At 43.8% G+C, this 24,144-nt stretch overlaps 1 protein-coding gene across 1 annotated transcript in view; it reads right to left on the minus strand.

Moving 5' to 3' along the window:
- grk3 (G protein-coupled receptor kinase 3) overlaps positions 1 to 24,144 on the minus strand; it is a 282,207-nt gene that overhangs the window by 96,749 nt on the left and 161,314 nt on the right. Inside the window, exons 4-7 of the mRNA XM_070887915.1 lie at positions 6,449 to 6,550; positions 4,625 to 4,699; positions 1,957 to 2,018; positions 608 to 659 (exon numbers count right to left, since the gene is read on the minus strand). Of these exons, the coding sequence (XP_070744016.1) occupies positions 608 to 659; positions 1,957 to 2,018; positions 4,625 to 4,699; positions 6,449 to 6,550 (291 nt within the window). The remainder of the gene's footprint in view (positions 1 to 607; positions 660 to 1,956; positions 2,019 to 4,624; positions 4,700 to 6,448; positions 6,551 to 24,144) is intronic.

Consider the following 24,144-nt stretch of genomic DNA (forward strand, 5'->3'; position numbering starts at 1 on the left):
TGTCTTAAAGGAGCTTACAGTAAATGCAGCTCAAATTCAGCTTGCTACTGCTCTCTGAAGACAATATTCAAAAAATAATCAGCACAAATATCATACAATTAAATATCAGTAAAGGAAGAAATTAATCGCATTTATATAGCAACTTATCATGTCCCTCAGAATGTCCTAAATCATTTGCATACAATGAATTACTTTGATGTGTAGTCACTATTGTTATGTAGGCAAACACATCAGCCATTTTGTGCACAGTAAGATTCTGCAAACAGAAATGAGATACATGAACTATTAATCTGTTCTTGATCGTGTTAGTTCAGGAGGAATGTTGGTCAGGACTTGCTGCTTCTTCTTCTCATGGTGTCAGGAGGTCTTTAATAGCCACCTGAACAAATAGTTGATGCCTCAGTTTAACATCTTATCTGAAGGATGGACAGCATAAAAACTGTACATAATGTGAGTATATACATACATGACTTTTATACTGGACAGCAAAATAACACTGTCACTAATTCACAAGTCAAACCCTGAGATTTGCAGGTCATGGACACCAATGTAAAAAACAACTTATGCACAATAGTACAAATGGCACAACAGTAAACGGTGTACTCACATGGATGTTTAGTTCTACATTCTTCCACTGGCAGAACCTAGTGAACCTGTCACTGTGAAAGAAATCAAAGGTGAGAATTTGTGAGTCGTCCCTGGATCACAGCAGAAACTTTTGCTGTATTTGAGATACTGAGGCAATAAACCCTTAAAGGATAGTTACATCTGAGATCAAGGAAGACCTGGCAGTGAAGCCCAGAGTTTCTTTTTAATTTTTCCAATTGTCTCTCCTCTCTTAAAGATACTGACACTTGCTGGGAACAACTGCATGTGTATCAAGTGCTCTCTGGTAACGTGCCAAAAATAACATTCTTCATATGTGACCTAGAAAGTGAGTGTCACAAGGTGTCATCCGTGGAGGGCATCCCAATCAAGCACAACACTTTTCTCCTCTAATGTCAACACATGCAATTTCCAGCGGGGATTACCCGATAGCAATCAGGAGCAGGGACCCAGATAGATTTTTCTTTTACCTTACTAGTCCAGGGGTGCTGAAGCTGACTGCAACACAATGGCTGCTCCAACTAACATCAGGTCAGCCACCACAGAGTGGAAATCAAACATATTTCCTTCCTTGTCCTGCATATCCACAACGCACTACTGGCCACTGCTTTCACTCACTACATCATTCAAGGAGTTAGCTACAAAATGTTGCTTGAATAGTCAAACTTTGGAACCAAAGGGCTGAGCAATTGCCTTGAATCTATCACCATCAGATTGGTATGTATTTTTGGATAATTTTTCAGCAATTTTCTATCGCTATCCTTTCTCTCCTTAAGTAGGTGACTCAAATGGGACCATTTGGGCAGCATCCCCCAGTTACCTTCTTCATGTGAACCTAGACAATAAGTGTCAGTCGGTGATTGCAGCCAAACCAAATCTCATCCTCAGCCTCATGAATTTCCACAATTTGCATAAACTGCAATCATACAGTGCATACCTTTGCATAAGCAACATTTGCACACCATGTACCCCGTGAGAAACAGCACTGGCACAGCACACATTCCATTATAAACAGCACTGGCACAGCATGCACCCTTTCGTAAACCACATTGACACAGCACATACCCGGTTATAAATAGCATTTGCATTGGACATAACTTTTCATAAACCGCATTCACAGTGTGTACCTTTACAGAAACAGCATTCAAATAGCAAGCACCATTTTATTAACATTTGCACAGTGCACAACTTTCCATAAACAACAGTCACACAGCACATATCTTTCTATAATCAACATTTGCACAGTGCACAACTCTCCATAAACTGCAGTTGCACAGCACATACCCTCTATAAACACCACACACCCAGCAGCTAGTTTTGTAAAGACCAATACACTTGCACCGAACATACCTCTCTATAAATTTCTGAAAAATTTTTCCCCGTAGACTGTCACAGATCTCTTCTATGTATGGCTGGTAGAAAGAAATGACAATTAAAAATTGATAGTGAACAGGTTGCTGGAGCTGGAATATCCACAGGCCGTAAACATGTGGTAGAAGGTGGCTGTGCGTCTGTGAAAGCTTCACAATGAACCATAAGCATTGTACATGTACACTTTATAAAAGTAGAAGTTTGTGAACTCCAATTACATCCCTTTAGCTTAGCAACAAACCTTTATAGTTGGTGGACATTACACCGCATTTAAAAGCAAAAATTGATGCATAATGCTTTAAAACACAGTACAAGACAGTCAGGAGAATGTAACTTTGGACTGGAAATTCCTCCAATCATGCCACTGTATGGGGTACGGGGTGTGGAGGTGTGGGTGGGAAGGATCAGTGCTGCCTGGGGGTCACATACTACACTATAGGCGGGATGTTGGGAGAAGTGGTAATATGGGGGGAAAGTTTACCCATAGCTGTTCTCATGCACTGGGAATTTTCCAGGAACTGATCCCACCTCCCGAGCTTTTTGGATAGTGAATGTTGCATGGCATAGAATAAAGAGGGGAAGATAACAAAATATACAAAAAACTGGGGATGAAGCAATGATATAAATACAAGCTGAACATCATTCGTACAGGAGATCATTGCCATTCACACCACTGTTGAAGGGCTATAAGAATGCCTCCATATAAAAATGTAAGAATTTTTTGGAACAGAAGTAGCCCATTAGGCCCAACAAATGTGTCGTCTTGGTTGATAAAATGTGACTGAAAATGTAATTTAGTTTGATTTGATCTATAGTATCTGTTGGCAAGTAAGTCCTGGCTCCACTGTTAACAGCACAGCTTGTCCTGCTCTTAAATATTGGTTCCTTTGCTATGGTGGCCATACAATAGTACCTGGTCATAAACAAAAAACACAGTCACAGGAGAACATGACTATCAGCGAATACTCAGTGTGTGTATAGTGCAGTCAAGGAAAAAGCTGGGGGAGGAACTCAAGGCCCGAAATTCTGAGTCCCGCTGCAGCCATTGAAGCAGGGCGGGTCTTCGCCTGCCCGACGAACCCAATGCCGACCCTGCCAAATATTGCTGGGCGCAAGTCTCACCAAAGCAACGTAGCAACAAGAGGTGGCCATTCAGCCCCTCGAGCCTGTTCCGCCATTCTATCAGACCACGACTGACCTGTACGTCAAAATCCATTTGATCCCCTTTTGCGCCATACTCCTCGATACCCTTAGCTAACAAGAATCTATTGATTTCAGTCTTGAGCATTTCAACTGACCCAGCAACCACAGCCTCTGGGGGAAGAGAGTTTAGATTTCCATTACCCTGTGTATGAAAAATTGCTTCCTGATTTCACTATTAAATGGCTCTAATTTTAAGATTATGCCCGCTTGTTCTGGATTCTCCACCAGAGGAAACAGTTTCTCTGTATCTAACCTATCAAATCCCTTTATCATTTTAAACACCTCAATTAGATCACCCCTCAAGCTTATAAACTCAAGGGAATAAAAGTCAAGGTTATGCAACCTGGCCTCATAATTTAGCCCTTTAAGCTCTGGTATAATTCTGGTGAATCTACACTTTACCCCCTCCAAGGCCAAGGTATCTTTCTTGAGGCGCACTGTCCAAAGCTGAACACAGTATTTCAGATGGGGTCTGACCAAGGCTCTGTACAACTGAGGCATCACTTCCTCCTCTTTTTCTGGCCCTGTACACACAGATGACAGCATAAGAATGGATTGTAATTGAATGTTTGGCATCCTGCTCTTCCAAAACCTGTATATAAATTGAGAAGCCCACTGAATAGACAGCGCATTATAAAATATCCCTGGGGGAAAAAAAAAATGAGATTCCAGATGGACTGCAGCTTTAAAAGCTGGCGTTAAGTTTATCTCAGCTCAAAACAGCTGGACAGCATAGAAGCATTAAATGGATGGAAAAATACATGTTAAGTATTTGCAGCAAGTCCAAATGAATCAGGTCATATTAAAATCAAAGACCCAACAATAGGGAAGAGCTCCCCTAAAGAACCTGCATTATATGGGATCTAGGCGTGCTACTCAGACATTCCGACCGCATTCGTGGCCCAGCCCAATTGGACCTTAATGATCGAGTGCATACAATGTGGATTTTTGTATATTAAAGGAATCAAGAGATATGGGGATAATGCAGCAAAGTGGAGTTGAGGTAGAAGATCAGCCATGATCTTATTGAATGGCGGAGCAGGCTTGAGGGGCCGAATGGCCGACACCCGCTCCTATTTCTTATGTTCTTATGTTCAAATTCTCAGTGCTCTAAGTGCTTTCAGATGCACTGGGCATCGGGTGTCGAGTCAGCCTCAGTACCCCAGGTACCAGTGCCTAATACCAATAACATTATATGTCCCAATATTAGGATCACAGTGTAAAAGCATTACCCTAGATCGGCAGGTCATTAAATCCTGTCTCAAGGAATACATATGCAACATATTTTACAGTAGTTAGAATAAAATATCAGAAGTCATGTCAGGATGGTTCGCATAGGAACTACTGAATGTATCTTAAAGCACAGAGGCCCATATGACTCCCATAGGCTGCCTTTTGCTTTTAGGCAGATGTGTCATATAAACCTTTTCTAATCAGGACCTACCTGGAAGAGACTGGGCGGCACCTGCTTCTTGGCCAAATGTGTTTGCACATTATCCACAGCTCGCTTGGAGAAAGGCTGCAACAGAACAAGTAATGGGTCTACATTAGCATCTCACTCATACTAACGCATCTAAAAACCCTTTGTATCAAAAAAACCTTCCGATATCCATACATCCAACACAAATGCTAACTTACTGACTCAGTGTAAATAATCTTGCACTATTTACCCACTCAAGCCCTTTCAAAATGTTAAATACTTTTATTAGATTCCCATTAACCTTCGCTGCTAGAGGATAAATTCTTAACTTGTCAAGTCTTTCATTATAACTATACCCCTCATTCCTGGTAACATCCTGGTAAATCTATAAGACACCATCACTATGGCTCCAATTTTCTAAAATTGCAAATTTAAACAGTACCTCAACTGTAGTCTAACCAATATCTTGTAAGATTCACCAACACTTCCTTCCTTTTGTATTCAATGTCTCTAATACAGAAATTCCATGGTGTAGAAATTTGCAGGGTGGGGTGGCATAGTTCACACCTCAGTGGCAAGGCCGAGGCTCTCCCGATATTGGGTCTCTGGCCTCATTTCAATGTTTCCGGCGAAGCATGAAGAGCCCGCTGGTAAAGAGGACTCCAAGTTTGGGCCACTGCCTCAGGTAAAGTGTGGGGATCGGGACCGGGGTATAGGTTGGAGATCGGGATTGAAGCATGGGTTGGTATAGAGGATCGCGGGGGTCAGTGTCAGGGATCGCAGGAGTCTTCATCAGGGCCCAAAAGTCTACCCTCTCATGTCTGGTATTAATACAAATACTGTCTCCCCAGATATATATATGCAGATAACACAAAACTTGGAAGTATAGTGAACAGTCAGAAGGATAGTGACAGGCTGCAAGAGGACATAGACAGGCTGGTAGAATGGGCAGACATTTAGCAGATGAAATTTAGTGCAGGAAAGTGCGAAGTGATACATTTTGGTAGAATGAGGAGAGGGTACAAATCTAATGAGGGTGCAAGAACAGAGAGGCCTAGGGTTATATGTGCACAAATCATTGAAGGTGGAAGGGCAGGTTGCGAAAGCGGTTAAAAATAGCATACATGCAAAAAGCTTCATAAATAGAGGCATAGAATACAAAAGCAAGGAATTTATGATGAACCTTTATAAAACACTGGTTCGGCCTCAACTGGAGTATTGTGTCCAATTCTGGGTACTGCACTTTAGGAAGGATATGAAGGCCTTAGAGAGGGTGCAGAAAAGATTTACAAAAATGGTTCCAAGGATGAGGGACTTCGGTGACGTGGATAGACTGGAGAAGCTGGAGTTCTCCTTAGAGCAGAGAAGGTTGAGAGGAGATTTGATAGAGGTATTGAAAATTATGATAGGTCTAGACAGAGTAGATAGAGTGAAACTGTTCCCATTGGCAGAAGAGTTAAGAACCCGAGGGCACAAATTTAAGGTAATTGGCAGAAGAACCAAAGGCGACATGAGGAAAATCTTTTTTACGCAGTGAGTGGTTATTCTGAAAGAGTGGTGGAGGCAGATTCAATCATGGCTTTCAAAAGGGAATTGGACAAGTACCTGAAGGAAAAGAAATTGCAAGGGTACGAGGAAAGGGCGGGTGAATGGGACTAGCTGAAGTGATTTTGCAAAGAGCCAGCATGGGCTTGTCGGGTCAAATGGCCTCCTTCTGTGCTGTAACCATTGTATGATTCTGTGAATTACAGACCCCACGTGATATAAATGCAGAATTCAGACCCTTGTGTAAGCTGTAAATATAAAGTTTACAAAATCTGTACTTTTAAAAAAAAAAAGCAAACTCACATGTGAACAGGACAGTAATTCTTTCATTATATATTTGTCATAGATCTGTCGACTTCTACACAAACGATCTTCTTCAGAGTCCAGTTTTTCATAGTCTTTTATCTGCAATGGAAAAATATTACTAATTATTATAATGTCTTGTAAACTGAACATTATTTGAAGTTGCAATATGGAAACCTTTCTAATCCAATCTTAGTTTTTATTGCAAGTGAGTGTTTTCACGAGAATACTGCAGGTTGTATTACCTTTCACAATATTACTAGCAACCTAAAGGGGTTAAGATCTAGTGTGTCATTGTAGAACTGTCTAATGGGGTCAGACTGAAAGTGAATGGGAAGAAAGGAGTTAAGGAAAAAGGAATAGAAAGATATGCTGAAAGGCTGAGATGATGTAGACTTAATGGGAGAAGGCTCGTGTGGAGTATAAACACCAGGAGACTCTACTTTACATCTGTCTTCACAAAGAAAGCGGATGATGTAAAGGTTATACTAAAAGAGAAGGGAAGTTATGGATAGGATAGTAATAGAGAAGATGTACTAAAAAGATTAGCATTACTAAAAGTTGGTAAATCACCTGGCCCAGATGGAGTGCATCCTAGGTTGCTGAAAGAAGCAAAGATAGAAATAGCAGAGGCATTGGTCACAATCTTTCAATAGTCATTGGATACAAGAGTTGTGCCGGAGGACTGCTAATGTTATACCACTATTCAATAAAGGGGAGAGGGATAAATCAAGAAACCTGAGGCCAGTCCGTCTAACATCGGTGGCCGGGAAGTTATTAGAAACCATCAGTAACAAAATAAAATGTCATTTGGAAAGGAATGGGTTAATCAAGGAGGGCCAGCATGGATTTGTTAAAGGCAACTCATGTCTGACTAACTTGATTGAATTCTTTGATGAGGTAACAGAGAAGGTTGATCAAGGTAGTACAGAAGACTTTCAGAAGGCATTCGACAAAGTGCCACACAGGAGGCTTATTAAAAAGATGGAAGCCCAAGGAAGTGAGGGAAAGTGTATGGATACAAAATTGGCTCAGTGTCAGGAAGCTAAGGGTGGTCATGACTGAATGTTTTTCAGGTGTGCTTTCCAGTGGTCCCAAAGTCAGTTTTGGGTCCATTACTCTTCTCAATTTTTATAAACAACCTAAACTTGGGTGCAGGGAGCAGCATTATAAAGTTTGCAGATAATACAAAGCTTGGCAAAGTTGTAGATAGTGATGAGGATAGTTTATAGGCTTCAGGGTGATAGATAGGATGGTGAAATGGGCAGACGCATGACAGATGGAGTTCAAGGCAGAGAAGTATGAAGTGATGCACTTTGGAAGAACAATGGGCTCAATTTTCCCCAGGAGTTGTTCCGTTTTTTTGGGGGAGTAGGATGCTTTTTCTGGCCTAACTTAAAAATCAATTTGTACCAGCGTAACTCGCTTAGTTATGTTTTTTTTAGGTTTTTTTTTCTCAAAAGGGGGCGTAACCAGCCACCTATGCCAGTTCTGGCCATTTAGGCTAATAGTTACTTCATTTCTACTTAGGCCAGCGTATGTGGCCACTTAAGAAAACCCTTGCGGAGAGTTAAAGAAATCGATGGGGGGAGAAGGGGGCGGGGGGCTGGGGGAGAGAGAGAGGGGGCAGGGGGAGAGATGGGGCGGAGAAGGGGGTGGGGGGAGAGAGGGAGAGGGGGGTGGGGGGAGAGAGGGAGAGGGGGGTGGGGGGAGAGAGGGAGAGGGGGTTGGGGGGGAGGGAGAGGGGGGTGGGGGGGGAGGAGGGAGGGAGGAGGGAGAGGGGGGTGTGGGGGGGGAGGAGGGAGGGAGATGGGGGTGTGGGGGGGGGAGGAGGGAGAGAGAGGGGGGTGTGGGGGGAGGGGAGGAGAGAGAGGGGGGTGGGGGGAAGCCTTTGACCGGGAGGGAGGAGACCACTCGGCCTGGGCTTGGGGAGTTGACCTTCGGGAAGCCACTTGGCCAGGGCTAGGGGCGGGAGAATCACCGCAGGCAGGCAGAACTCACGAGATCGCACCGGGAGGCCACTTGCCCTGGGTTAGGGGCGGGCAGGAGAACTGACAGAACTCACCAGCAGGCAGGAGAACTCACAGAACCCGCAAGCAGGAGAACTCACCGGCTGGCAAGAGAATTCACAGGTTACCATGGCAGCCTGATCTTTTTGCTGCAGATCAAGGCTCCGCTCCCCTAGGGTTAGGCCATGCCAAAATGAAGAGATCCTCAGGGGATACGTGGCTGGAGAGATGGTGCAGGCGGGAGGACTTTAGTTTCCTGAGGCATTGGGACCGCCTCTGGGTGAGGTGGGACCTGTACAAGCCGGACGGGTTGCACCTCAACAGAGCCGGGACCAATATCCTCGTGGGGCCGGGTTGCTAGTGCTATTGGGAAGGGTTTAAACTAGCTTGAGAGGGGATGGGAACCTGAAACTAGATTCAGTAGGTCAGTAGGGAGGGGAGTAAAGCTAGAATTAGAAAGCAAAAATAAAGAAAGTGAGTTTGAAGGAGAGAGGAAACAAGCCGGAAAAAAGGGTAAAAGAACAAACTTAAAGGCACTGTCTAAATGCACGTAGCATTTGTCACAAAATAGATGAGTTGACAGTACAAATTGAGACAAATGGGTATGATCTGATAGCCATTACAGAGGCGTGGTTGCAAGGTGACCAGGACTGGGAATTAAATATTCAGAGGTACTTGACAATCCAGAAGGACAGAGAGAAAAGAAAAGGAGGTGGGGTAGCTCTATTGATAAAGGATGGAATCACTGCACGAGTAAGAAACGATATTGCCTCAAATTAAAAGGGTGTTGAAACAGTTTGGGTGGAGATAAGGAACAATAAAGGGAAAAAAAATCACTGGTGGGCATAGTCTATAGGCTCCCTAACAGTAGCAACTTTGTTGGTCGGCGCATAAACCAGGAAATAGTGGGGGCTTGTAAAAAGGGAACAGCAAAAATCATGGGTGATTTTAATCTTCATAAATCAAATTGGTCAGGGTAGTCTTGAGGAGGAGTTCATAGAGTGCATAAGGGGCGGGTTCCTTGAACAGTACGTAACGGAACCAACCAGGTGGCAGGCTTTCTTAGATCTGGTTCTGTGTAATGAGACAGGATTAATAAACAGTCTCCCAGTAAAGGATCCCCTCAGAATGAGTGATCATAGCATGATTGAATTTCAAATTCAGATGGAGGGTGAGAAAGTTGGATCTCTAACCAGCATACTAAGCTTAAATAAAGGAGACTAGAAAGGTATGAGGGCAGAATTGTATAAAGTGGATTGGGAAAATAGATTAAAGTGTAGGACGATTGATGAACAGTGGTGTACATTTAGGGAGATATTTCACAACTCTCAAGAAAAATATATTCCAATGAGGAGGAAAGGGTGCAAGAGAAAAGATAGCCATCCGTGACTAACTAAAGAAATAAAGGATGGTATCCAATTAAAAACAAGGGCATACAAAGTGGCCAAAACCAGTGGGAGGAGAGAAGACTGGGAAGCTTTTAAAAGCCAGCAAAGGATGACTAAAAAAATGATTAAGAAAGGGAAGATGGATTATGAAAGTAAACTAGCGCAAAATATAAAAACAGATAGCAAGAGTTTCTATAGGTATATAAAAAGGAAAAGAGTGGCTAAAGTAAATGTTAGTCCCTTAGAGGACGAGACCAGGGAATTAGTAATGGGGAACATGGAGATGGCAGAAACTATGAACAAATATTTTGTATCAGTCTTTATGGTAGAGGACACCAACAATAATCCGACAGTGGATCGTCTAGGGGAGTGGAGGAACTTAACACAATCACAATCACTAAGGAGGTGGTACTCAGTAAAATAATGGGACTAAAGGCAGATAAATCCTCTGGACCTGATGGCTTGCATCCCAGGGTCTTATGAGAAGTAGCGGCAGGGATTGTGGATGCATTGGTTGTAATTTACCAAAATTCCGTGGATTCTGGGGAGGTCCCAGCAGATTGGAAAACTGTAAATGTAATGCTCCTATTTAAAAAAGGAGGCAGACAAAAAGCAGGAAACTATAGACCAGTTAGCCTAACATCTGTGGTTGGGAAAAAGGAGTCCATTATTAAAGAAGCAGTAGCAGGACATTTGGAAAAGCAAAATTCGGTCAGCATGGATTTATGAAGGGGAAGTCATGTTTGACAAATTTGCTGGAGTTCTTTGAGGATGTAACGAACAGGGTGGATAAAGGGGAACCAATGGATGTGGTGTATTTGGACTTCCAGAAGGCATTTGACAAGGTGCCACATAAAAGGTTACTGCACAAGATAAAAGCTCACGGGGTTGGGGTAATATATTAGCATGGATAGAGGATTGGCTAACTAACAGAGAACAGAGAGTCGGGATAAATGGGTCATTCTCTGGTTGACAACCAGTAACTAGTGGGATGCCACAAGGATCAGTGCTGGGGCCCCAACTATTTACAATCTATTTTAACGACTTGGAAGAAGGGACTGAGTGTAATATAGCCAAGTTTGCTGATGATACAAAGATGGGAGGAAAAGCAACGTGTGAGGAGGACACAAAAAATCTGCAAAAGGACATATACAGGCTAAGTGAGAGGGCAAAAATTTGGTAGATGGAGGATAATGTTGGAGGTTATGCACTTTGACAGAAAAAAATCAAAGAGCAAGTTATTATTTAAATGGAGAAAGATTGCAAAGTGCCACAGTACAGCGGGACCTGGGGGTACTTGTGCATGAAACACGAAAGGATAGTATGCAGGTACAGCAAGTGATCAGGGAGGCCAATGATATCTTGGCCTTTATTGCGAAGGAGATGGAGTATAAAAGCAGGGAAGTCTTACTGCAGCTATATAAAGGTATTGGTGAGGCCACACCTGGAATACTGCGTGCAGTTTTGATTTCCATATTTACGAAAGGATATACTTGCTTTGGAGGCAGTTTCGAGAAGGTTCACTAGGTTGATTCCGGGGATGAGGAGGTTGACTTAAGAGGAAAGGTTGAGTAGGTTGGGCCTCTACTCATTGGAATTCAGAAGAATGAGAGATGATCTTGTCGAAACGTATAAGATTATGAGGGGGCTTGACAAGGTGGATGCAGAGAGGATGTTTCCACTGATGAGGAAATTTCTTCTCTCAGAGGGTTGTAAATCTGTAGAATTCGCTGCCTCAGAGAACTGTGGAAGCTGGGACATTGAATAAATTTAAGACAGAAATAGACAGTTTCTTAAACGATAAGGGGATAAGGGGTGACGGGGAGCGGGCGGGGAAGTGGAGGTGAGTCCATGATCAGAACAGCCATGATCTATCTTATTGAATAGCGGTGCAGGCTCGAGGGGCCGTATGGCCTACTCCTGTTCCTATTTCTATTTCTGATGTTCTTATGTATTGGGTAGCCTTTGCCAGGTTACTTCTCGTACTTCATTTCCTCCTGCATCTGTTCCTGGGTTACGCAGATAGGTACACAGCATTCAGCCTGCCCGCCACCTTCTGCTAGGCATGGTTCCCTATTTCTTGTGAGGAGGGTGCCCTAGTGTCCCCTTCCTGCATTCATCTCATGTTACAACAAATCCACTTTGCCAGCCATCAAGTAGGGATCACAGTCTGTGCGATTTCATAATTTTACGATGGACCCTGCTTTGTGCCTCAACACTGGGTTGCTATTGGACTGCCATTCCCCTGTCCAGCAACTTTTTTTGCTTCTAATGCAGCCGCTGGCAAGGATGACAGATATTTTTTTTTAATTAAAAGGTATTAAAGTTATAAAGAAAATAACATTTCAAAGATTTATCTCCCTAATGTAGCCATATTACTTAATTATTTCTCTCAGTAGCCCTTAAGAGCTCTATTAATACACTTGCAATAAGTTGTACACAAAGGCCATTAATGTATACAGAATTAGATCAGTTCTTTGGCCTGCAGACACAACCAGCACCTGATGCACAGTATTCCAGACACTGCTACAGCGGGACATTATTAGCCCTTGTATGTGATGCTCAGCGTCAGTGAAAGGTGTGCTTGACTGCACTCTGCCCCTTGCCATCTGTAGTCTTTTGAATCCCTCCTGTTTTCTCTCTTCCTTTACTACTCATTCTCCCAGCACAAATTGTCCATTGCTGATTGCTCCAAATCTTGCATGTCACTTCATCATAGGATCCACTTCTCTGTCTAACCAGTCCCATATTTCTGCCAATGGCCTTTGTAACTGTATCTGACCACATTGGACGACTGTGCAACACCGTGGTGGGTGGGAAATCCTCGATCAGGAACCTCACCTCATTCGAGGAACGACCATTTCTATGCAAAAGTCTCCACAGCCTGGAGGAAGCTGGAAAGCCAGTTCTGGCACGGGGTTTGCATCACAAGACTCCTTCCTGAACACTGCAATACAACATCCTTTCAGAAGAACTCTCATCATGTGATAGCTCAGATGAATACGTGGCTTGAGCAGTGGTGCAGCAGGGAGGGATTCAAATTCCTGGGGCATTGGATCCGGTTCTGGGGGAGGTGGGACCAGTACAAACCGGACGGTCTGCACCTGGGCAGGACCGGAACCAATGTCCTAGGGGGAGTGTTTGCTAGTGCTGTTGGGGAGGAGTTAAACTAATATGGCAGGGGGATGGGAACCAATGCAGGGAGACAGAGGGAAACAAAATGGAGACAAAAGCAAAAGACAGAAAGGAGATGAGTAAAAGTGAAGGGCAGAGAAACCCAAGGCAAAAAACAAAAAGGGCCACTGTACAGCAAAATTCTAAAGGGTCAAAGTGTAATAAAAAGGCAAGCATGAAAGCTCGGTGCCTCAGTGCAAGGAGTATTCGGAACCCAGGAGAGGGCTCTGAGCTAGTTAGAGTGGGTGAGAGCTCAGATGAACAGGACCCCAAGAAAGAATGCAAAAGGCAGGAGGCAACAGAGCAGAGTAGCACTGGGGTAAGTGTAAACCACAAGGTGATAGGAAGGGACAATATGTATGAATATAAAGGAGCTGCAGGAGGGGTCAAAACTAAAAATCATGGTTTAAAAGCTAGTATTAAAACACTCGACCTAAATGCACGCAGCATTCGAAATAAAGTAAATGAGTTGACGGCATAAATCATTACAAATGGGTATGATTTGGTGGCCATTACAGAAACGTGATTGCAGGGTGGCCAAGACTGAGAATTAAACATACAGGGGTATCTGACAATTCGGAAAGATAGACAAGAAGGGAAAGGAGGTGGGGTAGCTCTGTTAATAAAGGATGATATCAGGGCAGTTGTGACAGACGATATTGGCTCTAATGAATAAAATGTTGAATCAATGTGGGTGGAGATTAGAGATAGTAAGGGGAAAAAGTCACTGGTGGGCGTAGTTTATAGACCCCCAAATAATAACTTCACGGTGGGGCGGGCAATAACCAAGGGAATAATGGAGGCATGTGAAAAAGGAACGGCAGTAATCATGGGGGATTTTAACCTACATATCGATTGGTCAAATCAAATCGCATGGGGTGGCCTTGAGGAGGAATTCATAGAATGCATACGGGATTATTTCTTAGAACAGTATGTTACAGAACCTACAAGGGAGCAAGCTATCTTAGATCTGGTCCTGTGTAATGAGACAGGAATAATAAACGATCTCCTCGTAAAAGATCCTCTTGGAATGAGTGATCACAGTATGGTTGAATTTGTAATACAGATTGAGGGTGAGGAAGTAGTGTCTCAAACGAGCGTACTATGCTTAAACAAAGGGGACTACAGTGGGATGAGGGCAGAGTTGGCTAAAGTAGACTGGAAACACAGACTAAACGGTGGCACAATTGAGGAACAGTGGAGGACTTTTAAGGAGCTCTTTCATAGTGCTCAACAAAAAAATATTCCAGTGAAAAAGAAGGGCGGTAAGAGAAGGGATAACCAGCCGTGGATAACCAAAGAAATAAAGGAGAGTATCAAATTAAAAACCAATGCGTATAAGGTGGCCAAGATTAGTGGGAAACTAGAAGATTGGGAAAATGTTAAACGACAGCAAAGAATGACTAAGAAAGCAATAAAGAAAGGAAAGATAGATTATGAAAGTAAACTTGCGCAAAACATAAAAACAGATAGTAAAAGCTTTTACCGATATATAAAACGAAAAAGGGTGACTAAAGTAAATGTTGGTCCCTTAGAAGATGAGAAGGGGGATTTAATAATGGGAAATGTGGAAATGGCTGAGACCTTAAACAATTATTTTGCTTCGGTCTTCACAGTGGAAGACACAAAAACCATGCCAAAAATTGCTGGTCACAGGAATGTGGGAAGGGAGGACCTTGAGATAATCACTATCACTGGTGGGTTAGTGCTGGACAGGCTAATGGGACTCAAGGTCGACAAGTCCCCTGGTCCTGATGAAATGCATCCCAGGGTATTAAAAGAGATGGCGGAAGTTATAGCAGATGCATTCGTTATAATCTACCAAAATTCTCTGGACTCTGGGGAGGTACCAGCGGATTGGAAAGCAGCTAATGTACCGCCTCTGTTTAAAAAAAGGCGGCAGACAAAAGGCAGGTAACTATAGGCCAGTTAGTTTAACATCTGTAGTGGGGAAAATGCTTGAAGCTATCATTAAGGAAGAAATAGCGGGACATCTAGATAGGAATAACGCAATCAAGCAGACGCAACATGGATTCATGAAGGGGAAATCATGTTTAACTAATTTACTGGAATTCTTTGAGGATATCACGAGCATGGTGGATAGAGGTGTACCGATGGATGTGGTGTATTTAGATTTCCAAAAGGCATTCGATAAGGTGCCACACAAAAGTTTACTGCAGAAGATAAAGGTACACGGAGTCAGAGGAAATGTATTAGCATGGATCGAGAATTGGCTGGCTAACAGAAAGCAGAGAGTCGGGATAAATGGGTCCTTTTCGGGTTGGAAATCGGTGGTTAGTGGTGTGCCACAGGAATCGGTGCTGGGACCACAACTATTTACAATATACAAAGATGACCTGGAAGAGGGGGCAGAGTGTCGTGTAACAAAATTTGCAGATGACACAAAGATTAGTGGGAAAGCGGGTTGTGTAGAGGGCACGCAGAGGCTGCAAAGAGATTTAGATAGGTTAAGTGAATGGGCTAAGGTTTGTCAGATGGAATACAATGTTGGAAAATGTGAAGTCATCCATATTGGAAGAAAAACAGTAAAAGGGAATATTATTTGAATGGGGAGAAATTATAACATGCTGCGGTGCAGAGGGACCTGGGGATCCTTGTGCATGAATCCCAAAAAGTTAGTTTGCAGGTGCAGCAGATAATCAGGAAGGCGAATGGAATGTTGGCCTTCATTGCGAGAGGGATGGAGTACAAAAGCAGGGAGGTCCTGCTGCAACTGTATAGGGTATTGGTGAGGCCTCACCTGGAGTACTGCGTGCAGTTTTGGTCACCTTTCTTAAGGAAGGATATACTAGCTTTGGAGGGGGTACAGAGACGATTCACTCGGCTGATTCCAGAGATGAGGGGGTTACCTTATGATGATAGATTGAGTAGACTGGGTCTTTACTCGTTGGAGTTCAGAAGGATGAGGGGTGATCTTATAGAAACATTTAAAATCATGAAAGGGATCGACAAGATAGAGGCAGAGAGGTTGTTTCCACTGGTCGGGGAGACTAGAACTAGGGGGCACAGCCTCAAAATACGGGGGAGCCAATTTAAAACCGAGTTGAGAAGGAATTTCTTCTCCCAGAGGGTTGTGAATCTGTGGAATTCTCTGCCCAAGGAAGCAGTTGAGGCTAGCTCATTGAATGTATTCAAATCACGGATAGATAGCTTTTTAACCAATAAGGGAATTAAGGGTTACGGGGAGAGGGCGGGTAAGTGGAGCTGAGTCCACGGCCAGATCAGCCATGATCTTGTTGAATAGCGGAGCAGGCTCGAGGTGCTAGATGGCCTACTCCTGTTCCTAATTCTTATGTTCTTATGAGATGTGCTTGGTTATGAAAATTAAGTACTCGCACTCTCAGTTCCTTTTTGTGTCTCTGCAGGATCTTCTCGGGCTTCCAGAGCTGGTTCTTCCTGAGCTTTCCTGGAAGCAACACTGTGAGAAGTAGCAACAGTACACCAAGCACCCCATCACTGCACATACCTTATCCACGTACCTGCTCAGATACATCCTCCCCGAAAAGTATAGTCAGACAGAAAAAAGGGTGCACCAATGGTGAGTCACAAAGCATGGGTGGATAGGAACAGAAGTAGCAACTGCAGCAGACCGAGGAAGAGCAGGGAGCTCCATACCGAAGGGGACTAAAGATTGTTGGAATCATTGGTGGATCTCCCCACAAGCTTCCAATAATTTGCGCCAAATATGGATGAATCCAGCAGCTGCATGAATGGAATGCTGACGGTCAGCTTGCAAGACCTGCAGACAGCTTTGCATGGAGTAGCAATTCTAGACCTATCTACAGTGCAGCCTCTTGCCAAAGAGACCACAATGACAGCTCAAGCAGCTGCTCTCCGGGCTTTGGGTTACACTTTCCTCCCATCACCGAGCATGGTTACTGATGTGGTAATCCATGGTAACAGGGTTGGGGTGGAGGATCTGCATTTCCACACTACTCTTCTGTTCGCCCCCACAATGACTGCCGAAGAGCAAACTGGGCCAGGCTATCCTGACACCAGCAGAGATCATCCAGGATCCGTGCTCAAAGAGAACTTAATGAGACTCCATGGATGAATAAAGCCACAATTGAGGGTAAGGAAAGAAACAAACATCAAGTACATAGACAGCAGGGGAGTACATGATAAGGGAAAATTAAAAACGATTAGGAGAGGTTAAAAAAAACAATTAGGAATGCAAAGAGGAACGATGAAATTAAATGATCAACGAATATAAAACAAAATAGTAAAATATTTTACAGGCACGTCAATAAAAAAATGAAGGTTGGGATAGGAATAGGGCCATTAAGGGATAGACAGGATAATACCAAAGGTAACGATAGAGAGATGGCAGAAATATTAAATAATTATTTTGATGAAATTAGTAATGAGATAAGTGCATTTAAAATTAAGAGGGGATATATTAAATAAACTAAACTAATCAAACTCAAAAAATAAAACCCTTGATCCGGGCATTTAAAACAAATCTAGGCAAAAGATCGCAGAGGCATTGCTACACATATTTAATAGTTCGTCAGAAAAAGGTGTAGTGCCAGAGGACTGGCGGATAGCTAACGTAATACCGATAACATAGAAACATAGAAATTAGGTGCAGGAGCAGGCCATTCGGCCCTTCGAGCCTGCACCACCATTCAATAAGATCATGGCTGATCATTCAACCTCAGTACCCCTTTCCTGCTTTCTCTCCATACCCCTTGATCCCTTTGGCCGTAAGGGCCATATCTAACTCCCTTTTGAATATATCTAATGAACTGGCCTCAACAACTTTCTGCGATAGAGAATTCCACAGGTTAACCACTCTCTGGGTGAAGAAGTTTCTCCTCATCTCGGTCCTAAATGGCTTACCCCTTATTCTTAGACTGTGACCCCTGGTTCTGGAACTCCCCAGCAACAGGATCATTCTTCCTGCCTCGAATCTGTTCAATTCCGTCAGAATTTTATATACTTCTATGAGATCCCCTCTCATTCTTCTAAACTCCAGTGGATACAAGCCCAGTTGATCCAGTCTCTCCTCATATGTCAGTCCTGCCATCCCGGGAATCAATCTGGTGAGCCTTCGCTGTACTCACTCAATAGCAAGAACATCCTTTCTCAGATTAGGAGACCATAACTGAACACAATATTTCAGATGTGGCCTCACCAAGGCTTTGTACAACTGCAGTAAGACTTCCCTGCTCCTATACTCAAATCCTCTAGCTATGAACGTCAACATGCCATTTGCCTTCATCACCGCCTGCTGTACCTGCATGCCAAACTTCAATGACTGATGTACCATGACACCCAAGTCTCGTTGCACCTCCCCTTTTCCTAATCTGTCACCATTCAGATAATATTCTGCCTTCCTGTTTTTGCCACCAAAGTGGATAACCTCACACTTATCCACATTATACTGCATCTGCCATGCATTTGCCCACTCACCTAACCTGTCCAAGTCACCCTGCAGCCTCTTAGCATCCTCCTCACAGCTCACACCACCACCCAGCTTAGTGTCATCTGCAAACTTGGAGATATTACATTCAATTCCTTTGTCCAAATCATTGATGTATATTGTAAATAGCTGGGGTCCCAGCACTTAACCTTGCAGTACTCCACTAGTCACTGCCTGCCATTCTGAAAAGGACCCGTTTATTCCGACTCTCTGCTTCCTGTCTGCCAACCAGTTCTCTATCCACATCAATACATTACTCCCAATACCTTGTGCTTTAATTTTGCACACTAATCTCTTGTGTGGGACCTTGTCAAAGGCCTTTTGAAAGTCCAAATACACCACATCCACTGGTTCTCCCTTGTCCACTCTACGAGTGACATCCTCAAAAAATTCTAGAAGATTTGTCAAGCAGAATTTCCCTTTCATAATTCCATGCTGACTTGGATCAATCCTGTCACTGCTTTCCAAATGTGCTGCTATTTCATCTTTAATAATTGATTCCAACATTTCCCCCCACCACCGATGTCAGGCTAACCGGTCTATAATTCCCTGTTTTCTCTCTCCCTCCTTTTTAAAAAAGTGCTGTTACATTAGCTACCCTCCAGTCCATAGGAACTGATCCAGAATCAATAGAATGTTGGAAAATGATCACCAATGCATCCATTATTTCTAGGGCCACTTCCTTAAGTGGGATGCAGCCTATCAGATCCTGGAGATTTATCGGCCTTCAATCCCATCAATTTCCCTAACACAATTTCCTTCAGTTCCTCCTTTTTGCTAGACCCTCGAACCCCTAGTATTTCCAGAAGGTTATTTGTGTCTTCCTTCGTGAAGATAGATCCAAAGTATTTGTTCAATTGGTCTGCCATTTCTTTGTTCCGCCATTTCTTTGTTCCTCATTATAAATTCACCTGATTCTGACTACAAAGGACCTACATTTGTCTTCTCTAATCTTTTTCTCTTCACCTATCTATAGAAGCTTTTTGCAGTCAGTTTTTATGTTCCCTGCACACTTCCTCTCATACTCTATTTTCACCTCCTAATTAGACCCTTTATCCTCCTCTGCTGAATTCTAAATTTCTCCCAGTCCTCAAGTTTGCTGCTTTTTCTGGTCAATTTATATGCCTCTTTCTTGGATTTAATATTATCCCTAATTTCCCTTGTTAGCCACGGTTGAGCTACCTTCCCAGTTTTATTTTTACTCCAGACAGGGATGTACAATTGTTGAAGTTCATCCATGTAATCCAAAAATGTCTGCCATTGCCTATCCACTGTTAACCCTTTAAGTATCATTTGCCAGTCTATCCTAGGCAATTCATGTCTCAAACCATCAAAGTTACCTTTCCTTAAGTTCAGGACCCTAGTCTCTGAATTAACACTGTCACTCTCCATCTTAATAAAGAATTCTTCCATATTATGGTCACTCTTCCTCAGGGGGCCTCGCATAACAAGATAGCTAATTCGTCCCCTCTCATTGCACAACACCCAGCTCTCTAGTTGGTTCCTCGACATAGTCAATACTGAGGAGGACTGCAACAAATTACAGCAGGACATTAATAAACTTGCAGGTTGGGCATATCATTGGCAAATGAAGTTCAACACAGATAAATGTGAGGTATTTTGGCAAGAATAGGGAGGTCACTTAATACTTGGAGGGTGCGAGTCGAGGTGGGGTAGAGGAAGAAAGGGATCTCAGAGTACAAATACACCAATTACTAAAAGTTGCAACATAGGTTAGAAAGGCCATAAATAAAGCAAACCAAGCATGAAGGTTTATTTTTTAGAGAATTGAAAAGTAGGGAAGTTATGCTAACCTGTATCGAACCTTGGTTAGTCAACATTTGCAGTACTGCGTACAGTTCTGATCGTCATATTATAAAAAGGATCTGGCGGCACTGGAGAGGGTGCAGAGAAGATTTACAAGGATGATACCAGAAATGCGAAGGTATACATATTAGGAAAGGATGAACAGGCTGGGTCTCTTTTCTCTTCAAACAAGGCGGCTTAGGGGTGACCTAACAGAGGTTTTTAAAATTATGAAAGGTTTTGCGAAGAGTGGATAGAGAGAATGGGCTCAAAATTGGCCAGGAGTCACTCAGTTTTTTTTGGAGCAACTTGATTTTTCTGGATTATCTTAAAAATCCCCATTTTGCACATTCAATTTGCGCCAGTATGAGTTAGTTAGAATTTTTTTTAAAGTATAGTTTAGTTTTTTTCAAAAGGGGGCATTACCAGCCACCTACGCCCGTTTTGGCTATTTAGGCCACTTTCAACAGCTAATAGTTACTCCAAACTAACTTAGGTCAGCGTATGTGGCCACTTGTGGCCGCACAGAAAACCCTTGCGAGAGTTAAGAAATCAGCGCAGGTAGGTACATCGGAGGCCAGCAGGACTTAATGACTTGACTACAGAATGTGAATAGGATCAAACAGCTATTCAGGATATCGTATGACAAACTTCGCAAAGTTAATTTACTATACAACATAGAAACATAGAAAATAGGTGCAAGAGTAGGCCATTCGGCCCTTCGAGCCTGCACCGCCATTCAATGAGTTCATGGCTGAACACGAAACCTCAGTACCCCATTCCTGCTTTCTCGCCATACCTCTTGATCCCCCTAGTAGTAAGGACTGCATCCAACTCCTTTTTGAATATATTTAGTGAATTGACCTCAACAACTTTCTGTGGTAGAGAATTCCACAGGTTCACCACTCTCTGGGTGAAGAAGTTTCTCCTCATCTCGGTCCTAAATGGCGTACCCCTTATCCTTAGACTGTGACCCCTGGTTCTGGACTTCACCAACATTGGGAACATTCTTCCTGCATCTAACCTGTCTAAACCCGTCAGAATTTTAAACGTTTCTATGAGATCCCCTCTCATTCACAGAACCCCAGCACAGAACAACAGAAGCATTCATGGAAGCTTAAACTATAAAATTAAAAGAAGTAAAGAGACAAAACATATTTACATAATTTTTTCAAAATATCCAAATAAAAAAACAGAAGTACCTCCTGCTCGTACTTCTTCTGTTCTCTCAGCTGCCTAAGCTCACCCACCATCATAGAAATATTTTATACCATATAGCCAGGAAATTTACTGTTTGTTTTATGCTTTTAAATGTTTTGAAAATTCAAGCAAAATCATTCCACCAAATCTCATGTTCAAGAATTGATTATGATGTATTTGAAAGTATTTTCTATTAACTTGGTTAGGAAAGTATTTTCATCAACAGGGTTAAGGAAAGTCTTCAGTAAGCTCATTAAAATTACTGGCTACACAGTTATCAGCCCCCTTCCCCCGGGGATCAAAACTGTTCCCCCCCCCCCCACCCCCGGGATCAAACCCCCACCCCGGCTTGGGCCCCGCACCAACCTGCTTGTTGTGGCCTTCTAGCCCAGGAAGGCAGCGGGCTGGCCTGTGCAGGAGGCCGCTCGGCCCGGGATAGGGGCAGGATGCATCGGGTCCCATGCTGCAGCATGCACAGAGAGTCTGGGGGCAGGAGCTACTGTGCATGCGCGCACACTCCAACGCGCATGTGGAGAGCTGCCGGCACTCTTTCTGGCGCAGGGCCCTAGATCCGCCCCCCAATCGACTGGCCACGCTGCACCAAGCCCCGGGAGAGGCAACACAGCGGCCAGAATCAGGGGACATTTTATCGGTGCCCTTTTCAGCCCACAAAGTCACCGCAACGCTGGCGAGTGCGCCGAAAAAAGGGGTGGGCCAATTTTGAGCCCAATGTTTCCATTTGTGGGGAAGAGCATAACTAGAGCCCATCAATATAAGATAGTCAATAAGAAATCAAATAGGGAATTCAGAAGAAACTTCTTTACTGAAAGAGTAGTGAGAATGTGGAACTCGCTACCACAGAGGGTGGTTGAAGCGAATAGTATAGATGCATTTAAGGGGAAGCTAGACACGTGTATGAGGGAGAAGGGAATTGAGGGTTATGCTGATAGATTTAGATGACGAAAGACGCGAGGAGGCTCGAATGGAGCATAAACGGCGACATGGACTGGTTGGGCCAAATGGCCTGATTCTGTGCTGTATATCCTATGTAATCCTATGTAAAGTGACTGAGGGCGATAATCACCGTGTATACAGAGACACATCTTAGCCCTCTGCTCAGTCTCCTTATCACTTAGAAAGGGCACTGCAATAGGCAGCTGTACACCTCAAACGCCATGGGGGAATTTTAACACCCAGCATCTCCCCCATGATGGGCAGGAGATGGACGGGGGGATTAATGGGCAAATATTCAAAGCCTGACCCCCAACTCCGCATGAAGACGCCTACTGGTTTGGGGGCGTCCGAGTAACCCGCTCTGGAGCTGCGGGTCCATGATTATATGTTAATGAGACTCCATTCCTCAGATTTTCGCAACCATTTGAATGTAACGAGAATCCTGGCACCTGCATGGAGGCGGGAGCAGCTGGATCCAGCAGGCAAGTGCTTTTCCAGCAGTGCTTGTGGACCAGGTCTGCTTCACCCAGCCCCTCAAGCAAATCTTCTGTCACGATTAGCTGGCCCACTCACCAACCGTCCCTCCAAACCAGTGAAGCTCTCCTGGTCAGCCCCGCCCTTCCGATTGCTGGTCTGACTACTGAGGCAGCAAAATCATGTTTAATTCAAAAAGCTCATCGACAATATTAACCTGTCCCTTTGAGACCCCCCCCCCCCACCTCCCCATGTTCTGGGGACTGCCCCCAATGGTCTCCGGCAGCGGGCTTTTACCGCAGACTTTTCCATCTGACAGCCGGCCAGCCTTTCAATCTGGCCGGCTACCAGGCGGAAAATGTAGTAAAAAATGACGATGTCCTGACGTTAAATTTGGCAGAACCTCCGCAATATTGGCAGTTCCGCATCCCGCTGCCTCCGCTCCCCGGAAACAGGCCTCCCTGTCACATGTCGGAGCCACATGTTGCTGTGAGAGAAGCAACATGTGGGAAAGCAAGTGCGGCTGCATATGTTAATGGTTTGGGAATAGGAGGATGGTGCAGTTTTGACTATGAGGGTTCCCTTTTCTTTACTCAGTGTGGGATGGAGCCATGATCTGGACAGGTGACAGGATTCCTGCCTTTCCATAGGGAACCAGTGGTGGTTGTTCTGCAGAGGACCAGACAGAGTTCTTCAGCAGCTGTCAAGGAAGCTTTGTGGTTGGTGCTCCAGTCCACCTCCAAATAAATCACTTTCAAAAGATAGAGATCCACAATACTGAACATGGCCTCCTTCAACAACTCAAAAAAATGAACAACATTTTGCAATAAGCAGTGAGGCAGCAAAATCACGTTCAATTTTAAAAGCTTGTCGACAATATTAACCTGTCCCTTTGAGACAGCACGTAAAAGGTAGCTCTTGCGTCAGGTTTTTCTGAGTGAAGTCTACATCTAAGCTGCACCTGCCACTATTTACAGGGAATCTGTGTAGATCAACAGAGGCTTTGGTGTCATTTCAAGTGGATTGAGGTAAGATTGGAGCTTGAGAGAGAAAGTTTGTGAGGCTGTGGACTGCATTGCCAGAGTCAGTGATTGAAATCGAGACAATGTCAACATTTAACAGGTTAGATGAGCGGTTGAAGGAAAGGGGAATAAAGGGATATGGAAACTGAGCGGGCACATGGGATTAAGAATACTGCTCAGATGGAGGATAAATACCAACACAGACTGGTTGGGCCAAGCGACC

The sequence above is a fragment of the Pristiophorus japonicus genome, chromosome 8 (assembly GCF_044704955.1).
Source record: "Pristiophorus japonicus isolate sPriJap1 chromosome 8, sPriJap1.hap1, whole genome shotgun sequence".
Lineage (NCBI taxonomy): Eukaryota > Metazoa > Chordata > Chondrichthyes > Pristiophoridae > Pristiophorus > Pristiophorus japonicus.